Genomic DNA, 20,385 nt, shown 5'->3' with positions numbered 1-20,385 from the left:
ATCTGTGGTAAAAGAAAAATAATTAACATTTTTTTCTTTTTCTCTCCCACTTGCCATTTAACAAGTGTATATTCCCTTGTAGCCTCCTAGTTAGGTCACAAAAAGGACTTAACTTTTTGTCATCAACGAATTTAGCAATAATGAAACTCTTCTCTGGCTTCCAGCCAGGTACAGGAATCGATTTTAACTGATGTTTCAATGACAAACTCCGGCATCTCATCAGGGACGATGCCTGGGCATGTCTAATCGAATGGTATTAATACCTCCATAGTCCGGCCCTCCTGATTGGTTAGTACTCATCCAATCAGGTTTCCTCTGCCCCATCTTGCTTACAATCGAATTCCAGTTCTTACTTAGAGCAAGACCTTCGTCTTTGTTAAAAATCTTTTCCTCTGGCTTTATTTCAATGGCCTCCTTCACCAGGCAGTTCCAAAACCCAGTGGTGTGGCACAGTAGTTTTCCTATGGCCACTGTGAAAGCAATATTCTGCTACTACCGATTTCGCTGGTAACCCAAACAGATAAACCTCCTGTGCTCCTTGATGCAGATTTCCACTGTACGTCTCATCTGGTCGATCATACGCTGTCCTGCATTCACAGGGAATCCTGTAAACACCAGCTGTCCTGAGTCCCAGATCATCTTTGACCCGCATAAGCTGTGATTGAGCTTTCTTACGGGTTTGTGGATGGTATTAATCTGGCATTTCTTCAGGATCCTGGCGATCCTTCCAGAAACTGGGGAAATACAGGGAAGATAGGCGGTAGCAACGGGTTCCTCCTCATTATTAGGTTTCCAGGTTTTTCCGTCAGCCCTTTAAGGACTTGATTAATTTCCTTCACTTTGTAGCTATTCTGTAGGATTGTTATGTGTAATCGTCCCATTTACCTGTGGAGACTTTCTGAGTCCGAAATAGTTTTGAATGGTTAATCAAAATAAAAAGAACCACTCTACGTTGGGCAGAATGATGGTGGCGAAGAGCCCAGTAACCTCTGTTATAAATATACTCAATGACAGGCCTCCACAATGAATTCCACAGATTCACCACCCTCTGGCTAAAGAAATCCTCCTCATCTCCGTTCTAAGGCGACGTCCTTTTATTCTGAGGCTATGCCCTCTTGGTCCTAGATCCCCCAATATTGGAAACTTCCTCTCCACGTCCACAATGTCGAGGCCTTCTAATAGTTAATAGGTTTTATTGAAATCCCCCATTATTTCTTGAGACTACAACAAGTACAGGCTCGAAGCCATCAAACACTCCTTATACTAACACACACAAAACACCGGTGGAATGTAGCAAGCCGGAAAGCATCTATAGGAAGAAGCACAGTCGACATTTCGGGCCAAGACCCTTTGTCAGGACTAACTGAAAATAAAGATAACAAGAGATTTGAAAGTGGGAGGGGGAGAGCAGAAATGTTAGAAGTCAGGAGGGGGAGGGATGAAGCTAAGAGCTGGGAAGTTGATTGGCAAAAGGGATACAGAGCTGCAGAAGGGAAAGGATCATGGTATGGGAGGCCTAGGGAGAAAGAAAGAGGGAAGGGAGCACCAGAGGGAGATGGAGGGCAGGCAAGGAATGATTGTGAGGGGCAGAGAGAGAAAAAAAAGAGAAAAAAGGGGGGGTTAATAAATAAATCATGGCTACTCAGACAGAATACAAGGTGTTGCTCCTCCAACCTGAGTATGGCTTCATCTTAACAGTAGAGGAGGCCATGGATAGACATATCAGAATGGGAATGGGACGTGGAATTAAAATGTGTGGCCACTGGAGGAGATCCTGCTTTCTCTGGTGGACAGAGCGTAGGTGTTCAGTGAAACGGTCTCCCAGTCTGCGTCGGGTCTCACCAATATATAAAAGGCCACACCGGGAGCACCGGACGCAGTATACCACACCAGCCGACTCACAGGTGAAGTGTCACCTCACCTGGAAGGACTGTCTGGGGCCCTGAATGGTGGTGAGGGAGGAAGTGTAAGAGCAGGTGTAGCACTTGTTCCACTTACAAGGATAAGTGCCAGGAGGGAGATGGGGGGGATGAATGGACAAGGGTGTCGCATAGGGAGCAATCCCTGCGGAAAGCAGAAAGAGTGGGGGAGGGAAAGATGTGCTTTGGTGGTGGGATCCCATTGGAGGTGGCAGAAGTTATGGAGAATTTATTGTTGGACCCAGAGGCTATCCTATCCCGACTGGGGTGCAGGAGGATCGGGAGACAGCAGATGTATGTGAAGTGGGAGAGATGCGTTTGAAAGCAGAGTTTATGGTGGAGGAAGGGAAACTCCTTTCTTTAAAAAAGGAAAACATCTCCTCCGTTCTGCTCTCAGGATGAGGCTTTTCATTCCAGGATGAAGGAGGTGTCTCACTGATCTCCCTTGACTGGGAGACCGTTTTGCTGAACGGCAAAGAAAGTAGGATCTCCCAGTGGCCACACATTTTAATTCCACATCCCATTCCCATTCTGATATGTCTATCCATGGCCTCCTCTACTGTCAAGATGAAGCCACACTCAGGTTGGAGATACAAACACCTTATATTCCATCAGGGTAGCCTCCAACCTGATGGCATGAACATTGATTTCTATAACTTCCATTAATGCCAGTCCTCCCCTTCTTACCCCATCCCTTATTTATTTAAACACTCTTCACATGATAAGCAATTCAATCCTGGAATCATTTTTGTGAACCCTCAACATTTCCAAGATAACGGGCCCAAAACAACTCAAAACACTCCAAGTGAGGCCTCACTAGTGCTTTATAAAATCTCAGCATTATATCCTTGCTTTTATATTCCAGTCATCTTGAAATGAATGCTAACATCACATTTGCTTTCCTCACCACAGACTCAACCTGCAAATTAACCTTCAGAGAATCCTGCACAAGGACTCCCAAGTCCCTTTGCATCTCATTTTTTAAATTTTATCTTCATTTAGAAGATAGGCAACCCTTTAATTTCTTCTACCAAAGTGCATGACCATACACTATCTGACTACGTATTCCATCTACCATCTCTTTGCCAATTCTCCTAATCTAATTCCCGCTGTAGCCTCCCTACTTCTTCAAAACTACCTGCTCCTCCACCTACCTTTATATTGTCTGCAAACTTTGCAACAGACATAAATGCCATCATCCAAATCACTGACATATTAACATAAAAAGAATCAATCCCAACTCAAACCCCTGTAGAACACTACAAGTCACTAGCAGAGAACCCCTTTATTCCCACATTTTGCCTGCTACTAATTGGCCAGTGCTTTATCCATACTAGTATCTTTTCTGTAATACCATGGAGTTTGACCTTGATTAGCAGCCTCATGTGCAGCACCTTTTCAAAGACCTTCTGAAAACCTAAGTACACAGCGTCCACTGATTCTCCTTCGTCTAACCTGCTTGTTATTCCTTCAGATTTGTCAAGCAACATTTGCCTTTGAGGAAACCATGCTGACTACGGCCTATTTTATTAACATTGATTCTTGCTTTTATATTCTAGTCCTCTTGAAATGAAGGCTAACATTGCATTTCCCTTCCTCACCAGACCCAATCTGCAAACTGACCGTTAGGGAATCCTGCATAAGGACTCCTAGGTCCCTTTGCACCTCAGTTTTTCTAGTATTCTCCCTCCATTTAGTAAGTAGTTAACCCTTTCATTTCTTCTACCACAATGCATGACCACACACTTCCTGACACTTTGTTCCATCTGCCATTTCTTTGCCCATTTTCTGAAGTTGTCTTTGTCCTTCTGTAGCCTTTCTACTTCCTCAAAGCTACCTGCCCCTCTACCTATCTTCATACCATCTGCAAACTTTGTAACAAAGCCATAATAAATCATTGATATATTATGTAAAATGCAGTCCCAACACAGACCCCTGTGGAACACCACTAGTCACTGGCAGCCAACCAGAAAAGGCTCCCTATATTCCCACTGTTTGCCTCCTGCCATCAGCCACTACTTTATCCATGCTAGGATCTTTCCTGTAATACCATGGGCTCACAGCTCCAATCACTAATATGGGCACAATGCACACAATGTAAATTCCTATGAACATTAAATCATAGATTCAGATTATATCATATTAATATAACCAATAGTTGTATGATGTTTACAATAAATACAATATAACTACTTTATAAGCACAATTTAAATCAAAGATATCCACCACAAACTTTGAAGTGGAGGATTAAAGATGGTTGGTATAAACAATAGGTGCAGGAATTGGCCATTCGGCCCTTTGAGCCAGCACGCCATTCAATGTGAACATGGCTGATCATCCACAATCAGTACCCCGTTCCTGCCTTCTCCCCATATCCCCTGACTCTGCTATCTTTAAGAGCTCTATCAAACAGATGACAGTCAGAGGTTGTGCACAAGAAGGGCCACAGTCACTTCTACTGCCTGAGGAGTATGCAGGTCTCTCCTTTACATGTTCTACCAGTCTTCTGTCACCAGTACAATCTTCTATGCAGTGATGTGCTGGGGCAATGGCATCAACATGGGTGACAGCAACAGACTCAATAAACTGATTAGAAAGGCTGGCTCTGTCATAGGAGTCAAACTGGACACACTGGAGGCTGTCCAGGTTGATTCCTATGACAGAACCAGCGTTGTGGGCATCACTGTGTCATGGCTGAAAGAAGGCCACAGCTGGGAGCTTAACATCAAAGGATATACTTTGTATTGAAAGGACAGGCAGAAAGGTATAGGCGGTGGAATGGCTCTGTTGGTAGAGATGGAATTACATCTTTTGAAAGAGGTGACATAGGGGCACAGAATTTTGAACCTTCGTGGGTGGAGTTAAGAAACTGCAAGGGTAAAAAAAAGCATTAGGAACCATATATAGGCCTCCAAATAGTAGCCAAGATGTGGGGTTGAGATTGCAAAGGGAGCTGGAAAAGACAAGTAATAAGGGTAACGAGACAATGGTAATGGGGGATTTCAATATACAAGGGGATTGGGAAAATCAGGTTGGTGTCGGAACGCAAGAGAGGGAATTTGTTGAATGCCTATGGCTTTTTACAGCAGCTTGTGCTTGAGCCTACTCAGGGAAAGACTATCTTAAAATGGGTGTTGTGTAATAACCCAGATCTTATTAGGGAACTTAACATAAAGGAGCTCTTAAGAGGCAGTGATCACAATGACTGAATTCATACTACAACTTCAGGAGTACAAGTCACGTGAATCAGTATGGCAATGGAATAAAAGAGGCATGAGAGAGGAGCTTGTCCAGGTGGATTGGAGGAGGATACTGATGGGGATGATGGTAGAGCAAAATCAGCTGAAGTTTCTGGAAATAGTTCACAAGGCACAAGATAGATATGTCCCATAGAAGTAATTCTCAAATGGCAGGGGTAGGCAACCGTGGCAGAAAAGGGAAGTTAAGGACTGCGCAAAACCCAAGGAAAGAGCATATAAGGTAGCAAAAGTGAGTGGGAAGTTAGATGACTGGGAAGTTTTTAAAATCCAAAAAAAACTAACAAAGCTACAAGGGAAAAGATGAAGTACGAGGGCAAACTAGCCAATAATATTGAGCAGAATACTAAAAGCTTTTTCAGTTATATAAAGAGTAAAAGGAAGGTGAGAGTTGATATTGGACCATTGGAAAATGATGCTGGTGAGGTAGAAATGCAGGACAAAGAAATGCCAGATGAACTTAATGAGTACTTTGCATCTGTCTTCTCTGTGGAAGACACTAGCAGTGTGCCAGAGAGCAGGAGTGAGAGCCATTCCTATTACAAAATGGAAGGCAAACTCAAAGGTCTTCAGGTGGGTAAGTCACCTGCACCAGATGGACTACATTTGAGAGTTCTAAGAGAGGTTGCTGAAGAAGTAAAGGGTGTACTGGTCATGATCTTTCAAGAATCACTTGATTCTGGCATGGTCCTAGAAGAATGGAAGATTGCAAATGACAGTTCTCTTTAAGAGGGAAGGAAGGCAAAAGATAGGAAATTATAAGCCAGATAGCCAACCTCAGCAGTTGGGAAAGTGTTGGAGTCCATTTTTAAGGATAAGGTTTTGGGGTACTTAGAGATTAATGACAAAATAAGTCAAAGTCAGTATGGTTTCTGTGAAGGGAAATCTTGCCTTACAAATTTGTTAGAATTCTTCAAGGAAATAACAAACAGGGTTAATAGAAAAAAATATATAAAAAACCGACAGCACAACACAGGCCCTTTGTACACCACGGTTCCTGTACCCTACCATAACATCCCTGTCTCACTGGAATGCAACTATGCAGAACTCCACACAAATATTCCCTGTACATTTGCCACATTTCTTCTGTACTTTTCCCTGAGAACATCTGTTTCCAATTTAGGCTTCCAATTTCCTGCCTGATAGCCTCATAATTCCTCTAACTCCAATTAAACACTTTTCTAACTTGTCTGTTCCTATTTCTCTCCAATGCTATTATAAAGGAGATAGAATTATGATCATTATCTCCAAAATGCTCTCCCACTGAGAGATCTGACACCTGATCAGGTTCATTTCCCAATACCAAATCAAGTACAATCTCTCCTCTTGTAGGCTTATCTACATATTGTGTCAAGAAACCATTCTGCACACACCGAACAAATTCCACCCCATCTAAACCCTTTGCTCTAGGGAGATGTCAATCAATATTTGGGAAATTAAAGTCTCCCACCATGACAACTCTGCTACTATTACACCTTTCCAGGATCTGTTTCCCTATCTGCTCCTCGATATTCCTGTTACTATTGGGCAACCTATTAAACACACCCAGTAAAGTTATTGACCCCTTTCTGTTCCTAACCTCCACCCACAGGGTTGACAAAGGAGAGGCAGTGGATGTCATTTACTTGGATTTTCAAAAGGCATTTCAGGCTACTTAACAAGATAAAATCCTGTGGTGTTACAGGAAGGATACTGGCATGGATAGCAGAAAGACTGACAGGCAGAAGGCAGCGAATGGGAATAAAGGGGGCCTTTTCCAGTTGGCTGCCAGTGACTCCTGGTGCTCTTCAAGGGTCTGCATCAGGACCGCTACTTTTCACATTGTTTGTCAATGATTTGGATAATGGAATTGATGGCTTTGTGGCAAGGTTTGCAGATCATACACAGATAGGCGGAGGAAGCAATGCAGACAAAATGAAAGAATGGGCAAAAAACTGACAGCTGGAGTACGATGTGGGGAAATGTATGATAATGCATTTTGGTAAAAGGAGCAATAGTGTGAACTATTATCTAAACGGAGAGAAGGTTCAAACATCAGAGGTGCAGAGAGGCTCCGGAGTCCTCATGCAAGACTCCCAGAGGGTTAATTTACAGGTTAAGTCTGTGGTAAAGAAGCCAAATACAGTGTTGGTATTTATTTCAAAGGGAATAGAATATAAAAGTAGAGAGATAATGCTGAGGCTCTATAAGACACTAGTCAGGCCGCACTTGGAGAATTGTCAACAGATTTTGGTCCTATTTCTCAGAAAGGATGTGTTTTCATTGGAGAGAGTCCAGAGGAAGTTCACAAGGGTGATTCTTGGAATGAAGGGGTTAACATGAGGTATGTTTGGCAGCTTTGGGGCTCTATTCACTGGAATTTAGAAGAATGAAATCTCATTGAAGCCTACTGAATGTTGAAAGGACTAAATAAGGTGAATGTGGAAAGCATGTTTCCTATGGTGGGTGTATCCAGAACTAGAAGGCACAACCTCAAAATTGAGGGCCGAACTTTTAGAACAGAGGAAAGGAGGTCTCTTTTTTTAGCCAGAGAATAGCAAATTTGTGGAATGCTCTGTCACAGACTGCGGTGGAGGCCAAGTCCATGGGTATATTTAAGGTGGAAGTTGATAGCTTCCAGAATGCTCAGGCCATCAAAAGATATGGTGAGAAGGCAGGTGGATGGGGTTGAGTGAGATCCAGGATCAGCCATGATGGAATGGCAGAGTAGTCTCAATGGGCTGAATGGCCTAATTCTGCTCTTTTGTCATATGGTCTTAAGTCCTTCAAAAATACAATGCAAATAGAAATACCATGGAAGATTTTAGATGGTTTCATCTAAAATTAATAGGTAAGGAATGTGAGTTATAAGTTATATTTTCTTGTCACTTAGTTACTTTTTATTCATAAATTTAAAGCATTTTCAGCTAGATTAAAATTATACAAACTGCAGCAGAGTGACAGAGCCAATTAGAACTGCTGCCTCACATCTTAACTGAGCCAGTTTCTTTCCACACCCCAGAGGCGTGCTCAATGGTTGGATAATATACAATTTCAAATTGCTCCTAATGTATGGAGCTGAATGGTGGAATCTGAGAGAGGAGTATTAACATAAGAACATAAGAGATAGGAGCAGGAGTAGGCCAATTGGCCCCTCAAGCCTGCTCCGCCATTCAACAAGATCATGGCTGATCCAATCTTAACTCTAGTTATCGCCGAATCCCACAAGGCAACAGTGCCAACCAACAGGGCACCATGCCGCCCATTTTATTTTATTATTCATCCTGCCCAAACCCATGTGACCACCCAGGGAAAAAAAAAACAATTTGCCAATTGAGGAGAAAAAATCTGGAAAATTCCTCTCCGACCCATCCAGGCTATCGAAAACTGGTCCAGGAGATCACATGACTGATCTAAACCTTGCCTCATGTCCACTTAACTGCTCGCTCACCATATCCCCAACGCCATTTTTATCCAGGAAAATGTCTATCTCCGTTTTGAATTTATTGAGTGTAGTAGGATTTATATAGGATTAATGGTTCGCATCGACCAGTAGAAGGGCCTGTTTTCATGCTTCTGACTTAGCATGAAATAAAATCTCTCAGAATCAGGTTTATTATCACTGACACACCGTAAAATTTGTTGTTTTGTGGCAGCAGTTCAGTGCAGCACATAAAATAAACTGAATTACACTAAGAAATATATATAAAAATTAAATTAGTGCAAAAAGTGAACAAAGATAGTGAGCTAGTGTTCATGGGTTCACTGTCCTTTCAGATATCTGATAGTGGATGGGCAGAAGCTGTTCCTAAAATGTTGAGTGTGTGTCTTCAGACTCCTGTACCTCCTCCCATTGAGAAGAGGGCAAGTTCTGGGTGATGGAGGTCTTTAATGATGAATGCCTTAATATTCACTTCCTCCAGGGAAGTCTAACCTTTATAAGATGAATATGTATAGTGGATTATGGATTTCAGGTTCATCTTCATACTTTGAGACACTTATTTTCACATTAGAAATTTGCCTTCTGCAAGCTGCAGAGAATCACACTTGGTAACTATGCAAACTACGCCTACAATTGAAAACTAGCCACACAGTTCAACAGTGGTCCTAGCAGTCAGAGCAACTCTAGTCTGCAGCTTTCTGCTACACAAAAACCCTTGGAGTACTGCAAGTCTGTGCCTTTGCTGCTGCCTTGCTCACACACAAGTGCTCAGTGGCGGTTGCTGATCCTTTTTTTTGCCGGTGGGGAAGGGGGGGACTGTTGCTTGCTGCCGCTTACATGCATGAGGGAGAAGAGCTGGGGGGGGGACTTTGGGGTTCTAATGTTTAACTATTGTTCATTGTTTGGGGCATTCCTCTGTTTTTGTGGATGCTTGCGAAGAAAAAGCATTTCAGGATGTATATTGTATACATTTCTCTGACATTAAATGTACCTTTGAAATGTCTGAATGAAGGGAAAGAAGGAATTTAGCTTCATTTGGCATCATGTTCAGTGCAGGCATTGTGAGCCTAAGGGTCTGGTCCTGTGATGTACTGTTCTATGAATTCAGTGTTCACCAGATGGCTAAAAGTCCTGCTTGCAATGTACAAGTAAAACAGGGAATAGATGAGGTTTTACATTTCCTTGAAATATTGCAAACACATTTTACCTTAAATGGGTAAACAGAAAAACAAACACTTTTAGACATAGCAGTGAGGGGAATTATTTTAGGGATCACTGTATGAGCTGTAAATTGAAAACGGTGATTTCCTACATGTAGTTTGACCACAAAGCCAGAAATAAAAATATTGCTATTGCCAGATTCCCTAATTGTCTAGCATATACTTTCCAGAGTTACAATGTCCAAAAGCAGATGGGCAGAACACAGTTAAGTTGCATAAATCCTCTTGAAGGGCAATTATCACTTGATTAAACAAAAATAATTCACACATTCATTGACTAGCGTAGGCATGCATTCAAAACACTGCACAAGAAAAAACTATTTCAAGAAACAACTAGAGATGGTAGATCTACCTATTGTCTGGTAGATAACTCAAGAAAAGTTACACTATCTGTGGGTGAACGTCATACAAATCAAAGTATAAGGTAGGTTACTTGTGACGTCTGAAGATGACACTGACTCTCCACAAGTGCAGTATTTTATTCGGCTCACAGAAGAATTCTTTTGGCATACTTAATACACAACAGATGACATACTGGAAGTTGTTCAGAAATACGCAAAAAGGTGTAAATACTATATTCAGTGACACGTACAAAATGCTGGAGGAACTCAACAGGTCAGGTAGCATCTATGGAAAAGAATAAAACATGGACTGTACGTGCTACGTTGGATTTCCAGCATCTGCAGAATCTATTATGTTTACAATGTTTTACTCAGCCAATTGCCAACTTATCAGGTAAGCAAACAGGCACAGCATCGGGAAACAGGAATGACCAGAAAACATACGAATCACAATTTCTTTAGGAACAAATTATTTCAGCACGGAGCACAATGGAGATGTGTTTGCCATTGGAGGTATGATTAGAAAATAAGCTTTAGAAGCCTCAGAGCTTGGAATTTGGGCAATCTGTTGAAGGTAGAATATAATGACACACTCTTACAAAACTTATATTCAAACCAGTAAATGCAGTTGCATCACACCACAATGTCTCTCATTATCTATTCTAGCATCCTGCTTCAGAACGGGGATGTTCAGAATTATTCGCGAAGGACACTTCAGAATGATTCAAAGGAAAGTGGAATGAAAACTTCAGGAACAGCAATTTTTAGAGTCAAGTGCATGAATTACCAAACAACCAAGATGAGAAGAGAGGTGAAAATGTGATGCTGTGCTCTTGAACAGCTACATCATGGCTATAAACTGAAACAAACTCTAGGGCAGGAGTTCCCAACCAGGGGTCTACAGACCCCTTGCTTAATGTTATTAGTCCATGGCATTACAACAAAGCTTTGGGAACCCCTGTGGTACAGTCAAATTTAACAGATGATAAGAGAGGTGATATAATCAGTGTATTCTGTCAGCATTTGGAGCTGCTGCAGCCAGTCACCAATGATGCTCTGCATTAATTATACCCTAAACTTTATCTCTCAGCATCGAGTAGACACATCAATTGCCACAGCAGCATTCACAGACAGCAAGTCAACATCAAGCCATAGGGAGTGTATTATTGCTGGGGCTCTAGTTGAGGGTAGGAAATCTGTTAAGTTTTTGGCATAGCAATGCCTAACATGAACAGATGTCTTTCTTACATATTGTAACATGCTCAGACAGAAGGAAACTGCAGTAAACTGAGTAATTTCGAATATTTGAACATAATGAAGTGTATTTCAAGTACTCTTACCTCTTTTAGTTCCATCTGCAGTGAGGATTTCAGCATATCACGGAGTGTGCAAAGTTGCTTCTTTTCTTCATCTTGCGTTTGCTTAATCTGAGGAGAGAAGATTATTATTATTCCAAATAAGAAGAAACTTTTGAATGGAAGAAGGACACTATTGTGCTTGACAAGTGAAATCAAAGCCAAAGTAAAAGCAAAAGAGAAGGTATAAAAGGAAGCCACAGGAAGTGGTAGGATAAAGGATTGGGGAGCTTTTAAAAACTTTCAGAAGGAAACTAGGAAGGTCATTAGGAAGGAAAAGATGAATTATGAAAGGAAGCTGGCAACTAATATCAAAAAAGATACTAAAAGCTTCTTTAAGTAAATAAAGTGTAAATGACAGTTGAGAGTAGATATAGGACCAATAGAAAATAATGCTGGAGATATTGTAATGAGAGAGAGAAATGACAGAGGAACTGAATGCGTATTTTGCATCAGTCTTAACAGTGGAAAACATCTGCAGTATACTGGCCATTCAAGATGGTCAAGGATGTGAATTTTGTGCAGTGAAAATTATGACTGAGAAGCTCAGGAAGCTTAATGGTCTGAGGGTGGATAAGTCTCCTGGACCTGATGGAATGCACCCTTGGGTTCTGAAGGAAGTAGCTGGAGAGACTGCAGAGGCATTAACAATGATCTTTTAAGAATCGATAGATTCTGGCATCCTACCGGATGACAGGAAAATTGCAAATGTTACTCCGCTATTTAAGAAGGGTGGGAGGAAGCAGAAAGAAAATTACAGACCTGTTAGTCTGACATCAGTGGTTGGGAAGTTGTTGGAATCAATTGTTAGGGATGAGACTACAGAGTACCTGGAGGCATATGACAAGATAGGCCAAAGCCATCATGGTTTCCTGAAAGGAAAATCCTGCTTCACTGCAGATTTTTGAGAAAACTACAAGCAGGGTAGACAAAGGAGATGCAGTAGATGTGCTGTACTTGAATTTTCAGAAAGCCTTTGACAAGGTGCTGCACATGAGGCTGTTTAGCAAGATAAGAGCCCATGGAATTACAGGGGTTACTAACATGGGTGGAGCATTGGCAGATCGGCAGAAAACAGAGAGTGGGAATAAAAGTAACCTATACTGGCTGGCTGCCGGTTACCAGTGGAGTTCCACAAAGGATGGTGTTGGGACCAACTCTTTGTATGATGTATGTCAATGATTTGGACTATGGGATTAATGGATTTGTGGCTAAATTTGCCGATGATACAAAGATAGGTGGAGGAGTGGGTAGTGTTGAGGAAACAGAGAGCTTGCAGAGAGACTTAGATAGTTTAGCGGAATGGGCCAAGAAGTGGCAAATAAAATACAATGTTGGGAAGTGTATGGTCATGCACTTTGGTAGAAGAAATAAATGGGCAGACTATTATTCAGATGGGAAGAGAATTCAAAATGCAGAGACGCAAAGGGACTCCTTGTGCCAGATACCCTAAAGGTTAACCTCCACATTGACTCAGTGGTGAAGAAGACAAATGCAACGTTGGCCTTCAATTCTAGGGGTATAGAATATAAGAGCAGGGATGGGATGTTGAGGCTCTACAAGGCACTCGTGAGATTACATGTGGAGCACTGTGTGCAGTTTTGGGCTCCTTATTTTAGAAAGGATATACTGACATTGGAAAGGGTTCAGAGAAGATTCACGAGAATGATTCCAGGAATGAAAGGGTTACCGTATGAGAAAGGTCTGGCAGCTCTTGTACCGTATTCCTTAGAATTCAGGAAAATGAGGTCCGGGGGGGGGTGGTGGGGGGGGGAGCTCATAGAAACATTCCGAATGTTAAAAGGCCTGAACAGATTATATATGGCAAAGTTATTTCCCATGGTAGGGGAGTCCAGGACAAGATTGCATGACTTCTGGATTGAAGGATGTCCATGTAGAAAAGAGATACAAAGAAATTACTTCAGTCAGAGGGTGGTAAATCTGTGGAATTTCTCAGCATGAGCAGCTGTAGAGGCCAAGTCATTGGGTGCATTTAAAATAGATAGTATGATTAGCTGGGGCATTAAATGGTATGGGCAGAAGGCAGGGGATGACTGGAAGAATTGGATCAGCCCATGATTGAATGGCAGAGCAGACTCGATGGGCCAAATGCCCTACTTAGAACCATAAAACATTACAGCACAGAAACAGGCCTTTTGGCCCTTCTTGGCTGTGCCAAACCATTTTTCTGCATAGTTCCACTGACCAGCACCTAGACCATTACCCCTCCATACCCGTCTCATCCATGTACCTGTCCAAGTTTTACTTAAATGTTAAAAGTGAGCCCACATTTACCACTTCATTTGACAGCTCATTCAACACTCCCACCACTCTCTGTGTGAAGAAACTCCCCATAATGTTCCCTTTAAATTTTTCCCTTTTCACCCTTAAGCCATGTCCTCTGGTGTTTTTCTCCCCTAGCCTCAGTGGAAAAAGCCTGCTTGCATTCACTCTATCTATACCCATCATAATTTTACACACCTCTATCAAATCACTTCTCATTCTACACTCCAGGGGAATAAAGTCCTAACCTATTCAACCTTTCTCTGTAACTCAGTTTCTCAAGACCCGGCAACATCCTTGTAAACCTTCTCTGCACTCTTTTTCAACCTTATTAATATCCTTCCTGTAATTTGGTGACCAAAACTGCACACAACACTCCAAATTCAGCCTCACCAATATCTTCTACAACCTCACCATACCATTCCAACTCTTATACTCAATACTTTGATTTATAAAGGCCTATGTGCCAAAAGCTTTCTTTATGACCCTATCTACCTGTGACGCCACTTTTAGGGAATTTTGTATCTGTATTCTCAGGTCCCTCTGTTCTACTGCACTCCTCAGTGTCCTACCATTTACCTTGTATATTCTACCATGGTTTTTCCTTCCAAAGTGCAATACCTCACAGTGTATTAAACTCCATTTGCCATTTGTCAGCCCATTTTTCCAGCTGGTCCAAATCCCTCTGCAAGCTTTGAAAACCTTCCTCACTGTCCACTACACCTACAATCTTCGTATCATCAAATTTACTGATCCAATTTACCACATTATCATCCAGATCATTGATATAGATGGCAAAAAACAATGAACCCAGCACTGATCCCTGTGGCACACCACTCAGAGTAGCAATCCTCCACTACCATTCTCTGGCTTCTTCCATTGAGCCAATGTCTAATCCAATTTACTACCTCTCCATGTATACCTAGCGACTGAATCTTCCTAACTAACCTCCCATGGGGGACCTTGTCAAAGGCCTTACTGAAGTCCACGTATACAACATCCACTGCCTTCCCTTCATCCACTTTCCTGGTAGCTTCCTCGAAAAACTCTAATAGATTGGCTAAACATGACCTACCACACACAAAGCCGTGTTGACTCTCCCTAATAAGTCCCTGTCTATCCAAATAATTGTAGATCCTATTTCTTAGTACTCCTTCCAATAATTTACCTACTACTGACCTCAAACTTACTAGACTATAATTTACTGGATTACTTTTAGAGCCTTTTTTAAACAACGGAACAACACGATCTATCCTCCAATATCTCACCAGTAGATACCGACATTTTTAATACAAACCCCATTTCCAGAAAAGTTGGGATATTTTCCAAAATGCAATAAAAACAAAAATCTGTGATATGTTAATTCACGAGAACCTTTATTTAACTGACAAAAGTACAAAGAAAAGATTTTCAATAGTTTTACTGACCAACTTAATTGTATTTTGTAAATATACACAAACTTAGAATTTGATGGCTGCAACACACTCAATAAAAGTTGGGACAGAGGCATGTTTACCATTGTGTTACACCACCTTTCCTTTTAATAACACTTTTTAAAAGTTTTGGAACTGAGGATACTAATTGTAGTAGATTTGCAATTGGAAAATTTTGTCCATTCTTGCTTGATATAAGACTTCAGCTGCTCAACAGTCCGTGGTCTCCGTTGTCTGATTCTCCTCTTCATGATGTGCCATATATTTTCAATAGGAGATAGATCTGGACTGGCAGCAGGCCAGTCAAGCACACGTACTCTGTGGCTACAAAGCCACGCTGTTGTAGCCCGTGCAGAATGTGGTCTGACATTGTCCTGCTGAAACAAGCATGGACGTCCCGGGAAGAGACGTCACCTTGATGGCAACATATGTCTCTCTAAAATCCTAATATACACCTCAGAGTCAATGGTACCTTCACATACATGCAACTCACCCATGCCATGGGCACTGATGAACCCCCATACCATCACAGATGCTGGATTTTGCACCTTTCGCTGATAACAATGAGGATGGTCCTTTTCATCTGTGGCACAGAGGACTCGACACCTGTCTTTTCTGAAAACTAGCTGAAATGTGGACTCATCTGACCACAGTACACGGTTCCACAGTCTTTCGGTCCATCTGAGATGAGCTCGGGCCCAGAGAACTCGCCGGCGTTTCTGCATAGAGTTAATGTACGTCTTCCTCCTTGCGTAATACTGTTTCAAGTTGTATTTCTGGATGCAGCGACGGACTGTGTTAAGTGACAATGGTTTTCCAAAGTACTCCCGAGCCCAGGTGGCTATAATTGTCACAGTAGCATGACTGCTTCTTAGGTAGTACCGCCTGAGGGCTCGAAGATCATGCGCATTCAACAGTGGTTTCCGACCTTGCCCTTTACGCACTGAGATGTCTCTGAATTCTCTGAATCTTTTCACAATATTATGTACTGTAGATGTTGAAAGACCTAAATTCTCTGCAATCTTGCATTGGGAAATGTTCCTTTTGAACTGACTAACAATTCCCTCACGAATTTTGGCACAAAGGGGTGAGCCACAACCCATCCTTGCTTGCAAAGACTGAGCCTTTGATGGACGCTACTTTTATACCCAGTCATGATACCTCACCTGCTACCAATTAGCCTGCCTAATGTGGAGTCTTCCAAACCGGTGTTACTTGAATATTCTGTGCACTTTTCAATCTTATTTTAACTCTGACTCAACTTTTGAGTGTGTTGCAGACATCAAATTCTAAATTTGTGTATATTTACAAAATACAATTAAGTTGGTCAGTAAAACTATTGAAAATCTTTTCTTTGTACTTTTGTCAGTTAAATAAAGGGTCACGTGAATGAACATATCACAGATTTTTGTTTTTATTGCATTTTGGAAAATATCCCAACTTTTCTGGAAATGGGGTTTGTATATCCGCCAAGGTTCCTGTAATTTCAACACTAGTCTCCTTCGAGGTCCGAGGGTATACTTTGTCAGGTCCTGGGGATTTATCTACTCTGATTTGCCTCAAGACAGCAAGCACCTCCTCCTCTTTAATATGTATAGGTTCCATGATCTCACTAATTGTTTGCCTTATTTCCATTGACTCCATGTCAGTTTCCTTAGTAAATGCAGATGCAGAAAAACACATTTAAGATCTCCCCCATTTTTTTTGGTTCCATACATAGCCAACCACTCTGATCCTCAACAGGACCAATTTTATCCTTACTATTCTTTTGCTCTTAATATACCTGTAGAAGCTGTTAGGGTTATCCTTCACCCTGACTGCCAAAGCAACTTCATGCCTTCTTTTAGCCCTCCTTCAAGTTGATCTCAATTATAACCACTTGATTTTAGCATGTCTCAAAAAACTAAGAAATTTGTCAAAAATTCTTTCCTTTGTTGCTCTAGATTTCTCAAAATGTCCTTAATTTCCTCATGATTGTACCACTACCAACAAAGATAAATAGGGCAAATCTTGCTGTCTGGAGCCAGCTGTCCATTCAGAATTCACAGCTTTCATGCCATAAAATATTTGGTAAAACTTTGAATTACCGAACATGAGCATAGATCTGAAATTTAGGACAGATCACACAACAGCTATCACTGTGCAGCGACAGAGCTGGGCTTGATCAGATTTCACAGTACAGTATTGCATTGGGAAAGGGTCTTCACAGCTTCACACATCAGACCTGGCATTGGAATGATAAAGAAATTGGTTTTATTGGGGATTTAAGCTAATGAAATAGGAGGCTAATTCAGTATGTCTTCTTTTCATTCTCTGAGTATGTGTTTTAATTATCTAATTAATTTCATCATCTACTTTCTTTTTTGGGCATACCAAAACAAAGAATAACAGCAACAATCTTTAGATGCTGGAAAGCTCAAATAAAAACATTAAACTCTCAACTTCAGCAGTTCAGCATCGGTTCGAGAAAGAAAAGCAATTAATGCTTCAAGTCAAAGACCCGTCATCAGAAGTAAGAAAGAGAAATTAAATTAGTGTACATTGGGGAGGGCAACAAGTCCATAATACAGTAATATAATGTAGCCAGTTAAATTCCTTATGTAGTTAATGCTGTAACTTCACCCGCCTCTTCTGCCTTTATAAATCTAATAATAGAATATACAATAAAAACATCTCAATGGAACAAAAGCTTTCAATGATTAATCTGTAATAAACTTACAGCTATTGCATAAATTACTTACATTGTATAAATCAGCAGCCAGTTTCTCAATATATTGTTTCAGTTTATCTGCTGTTTTTAAGCCATCCTGAAAGAAACTTGGAAATATGATACTTGAGAATTAGTAAAGAACCAGCAATGAAGATTTGTAATTACTAGAGGTCTGGTACAGTATTTATATTTTCACTTACAGATGAAAATCTTTACATTTAACTCTTCATTGAAATTTTTAAAAAACTTCAACTAGATCATTCAACCCAGCAACTGACTGTTACAACAATAAATACTAGCTAGCCAGATCGGCTTGCCAACTGACATTCCGCCAGCAAGAGCAATCCTACATCATTTGAAGAGTGCGCAGGTGATTGCTTGTCCAAAATGAAAGATGTGGTATTTTAGGCAATGTTGACAACATTGACAAAAGATGGTACTTTTTCAAAACAAGAAAAAACAAATTTCACCCCAGCTCCTGTAATATGGAAACTGCATTTCCAGACACATCCTTATTAAGGCTAGGGTTGGAGAAGTGGGGTGGAGGCCACATATCTGCCTCCCCTATCAAATGCACACAAGAAGTCAGAAGGCTTCCATGCCAACTGTGAAACCAAAGCCATTTAACATCATTGTTGGATCCTAATGCTTTTGCGAGCCAAAGGTTCTTCAGAAGTCATGAATGAGGCATAAATCTTGTTGCTTATGATCGTTTTATTCGTGTCATCAAGAGCAAAGAAGAACAAGAATTAGCATCAAGAGAACAAAGACCAGACTAAAAATAGTTGCGGTTGTCTCACACCAGGCTAGGGTTAAGAAGAGACTGTTGACAATAATTACCTTAAAATAGTCAGATTTATGCGGTGTGACACCTGTTACTGAAGGCTGAGAAGTTTCCAGGAAAATACTGAACTATACCGTAATTACTGGAAAAATTCACTGAATAATTACATGTATATGGGTAATTGATATTAAAAAACAAGTGTAATAAAGTTAAACTACATGAAGAATAACACTTCTACACCTAATTCCAGCATCAGCTCTGCAAGGATAAATCATACCAACTCTCCTAGAGGCGAATGTCACCAATGTAGATTTACTAGATACAGTCTGCCACACTCACTTCAATACAATCACCAACGTTTCTTGAAAGTAGCAAGAAACTACTTTCCAAACTACAGCCCAAACTACAAGGTAAATGGCCAACAGGTGTCAAACAATATGATCTGGTCCTTTGTTTTAGTAAAAAATAGTTTACCCAAAATACAGATTAGAAATAATAAGAATGCCAAAAATTGCTAATTAAGTTTATATATCATCAAAATTATTGCCAGAAGATTTGTTTGAAAAAAGTTAAATGCCTCTTGCTTTTAAAAAAAGTCAAATCTGCAATTAGGACTTTTTTTTCAAATAATCCACGAAGTACAAACCAGCACAATTTCTTTACAAATGCAATTATGCGACTGTTACAAGTCTCTAAACATATAACTGAAACATCAAAATAAAAAGTGACAAACTTCCATACCAACAAATATCACACAAACTTGAAGAGAGTCATTTTTATTCTATTTTGCTTTAAGATTTTCATTATGTATTTCCTACATTAAATAACCTCCCTCACACCCCTTCTCCTCACTACAATCACCCTCCCTCTCGTGCCTCTCCTCCTTCCCGTTCATGTCATTGTCCTCTCCTGTCAAAGATTGCTTCTTCTTCAGTCCTTTACCTATCCCCTCCCAGTTTCTTATTTCATTCCCCCCTCCCACCCACCTTCTCCCTCACTTGGTTTCACCTATCACCTCCTAGCTTGTACTCTTCCCACTCCCTCCACACCTTCTTATTCTGGCTTTCGCCCCCCTTTTCCAGCTCTGATGAATTCTCTTAGACCAAAATGCTGACTGTTTATTTCCCTCCAGAGATGGTGCCTGACCTGCTGAGTTCCTCCAGCATTTTTTGTGTGTTGTTCCAAGATTTCTAACATCCACAGAATCTCAATGTTAAAATACTTACAAAGCCTCCAATGTACATTGTCATTTCCAGAGGTAATGTGAAGTGCTAAGTAATCATTTTTAATACATTTTGAATTCTTTTGAAGTATAAAGTACAGAAATAATGACAAAATTAAACCCAGTACGAAATCTTAACCAATTAAAGATTACTTTTACAGACTGCCAGTAAGCTATTACAGTGCTATCCCTTCCTACTGTACACCTCCTCTCATTCTGTATCAATTCAAAAGTAAACTTACAGTAAATTAGTAGAATGTACTGTAGAAAAAGCCACTTTGACCAGATCTTCCTAGATGTCAACTCACCACATACACTATAAAAATTCAAGCAATCTCACCATGAGAGATGGAACATCAGATTATTTCAAGATTACTAGCAGTGTCTTTTCAGAATGTAAACCTAAACTGGAGAGCTGGATTATGCTCTTAAATTTTATT

General features: G+C 40.7%; 1 protein-coding gene across 5 annotated transcripts in view; it reads right to left on the bottom strand.

The window, feature by feature from the left end:
• The window catches only part of LOC132394392 (arf-GAP with SH3 domain, ANK repeat and PH domain-containing protein 1-like), a 426,165-nt gene that overhangs the window by 198,676 nt on the left and 207,104 nt on the right, over nucleotides 1-20,385 (bottom strand). For all 5 annotated transcript variants that reach the window (XM_059970475.1, XM_059970494.1, XM_059970464.1 and 2 more), the window contains 2 exons: nucleotides 17,971-18,046; nucleotides 11,499-11,585 (listed from right to left, as the gene is read on the bottom strand). In XM_059970475.1, the coding sequence (XP_059826458.1) occupies nucleotides 11,499-11,585; nucleotides 17,971-18,046 (163 nt within the window). The remainder of the gene's footprint in view (nucleotides 1-11,498; nucleotides 11,586-17,970; nucleotides 18,047-20,385) is intronic.

Source organism: Hypanus sabinus, chromosome 1 (assembly GCF_030144855.1).
Source record: "Hypanus sabinus isolate sHypSab1 chromosome 1, sHypSab1.hap1, whole genome shotgun sequence".
NCBI classification, from domain to species: Eukaryota; Metazoa; Chordata; class Chondrichthyes; order Myliobatiformes; family Dasyatidae; genus Hypanus; species Hypanus sabinus.
This window is presented reverse-complemented; position numbering and strand designations above follow the sequence as displayed.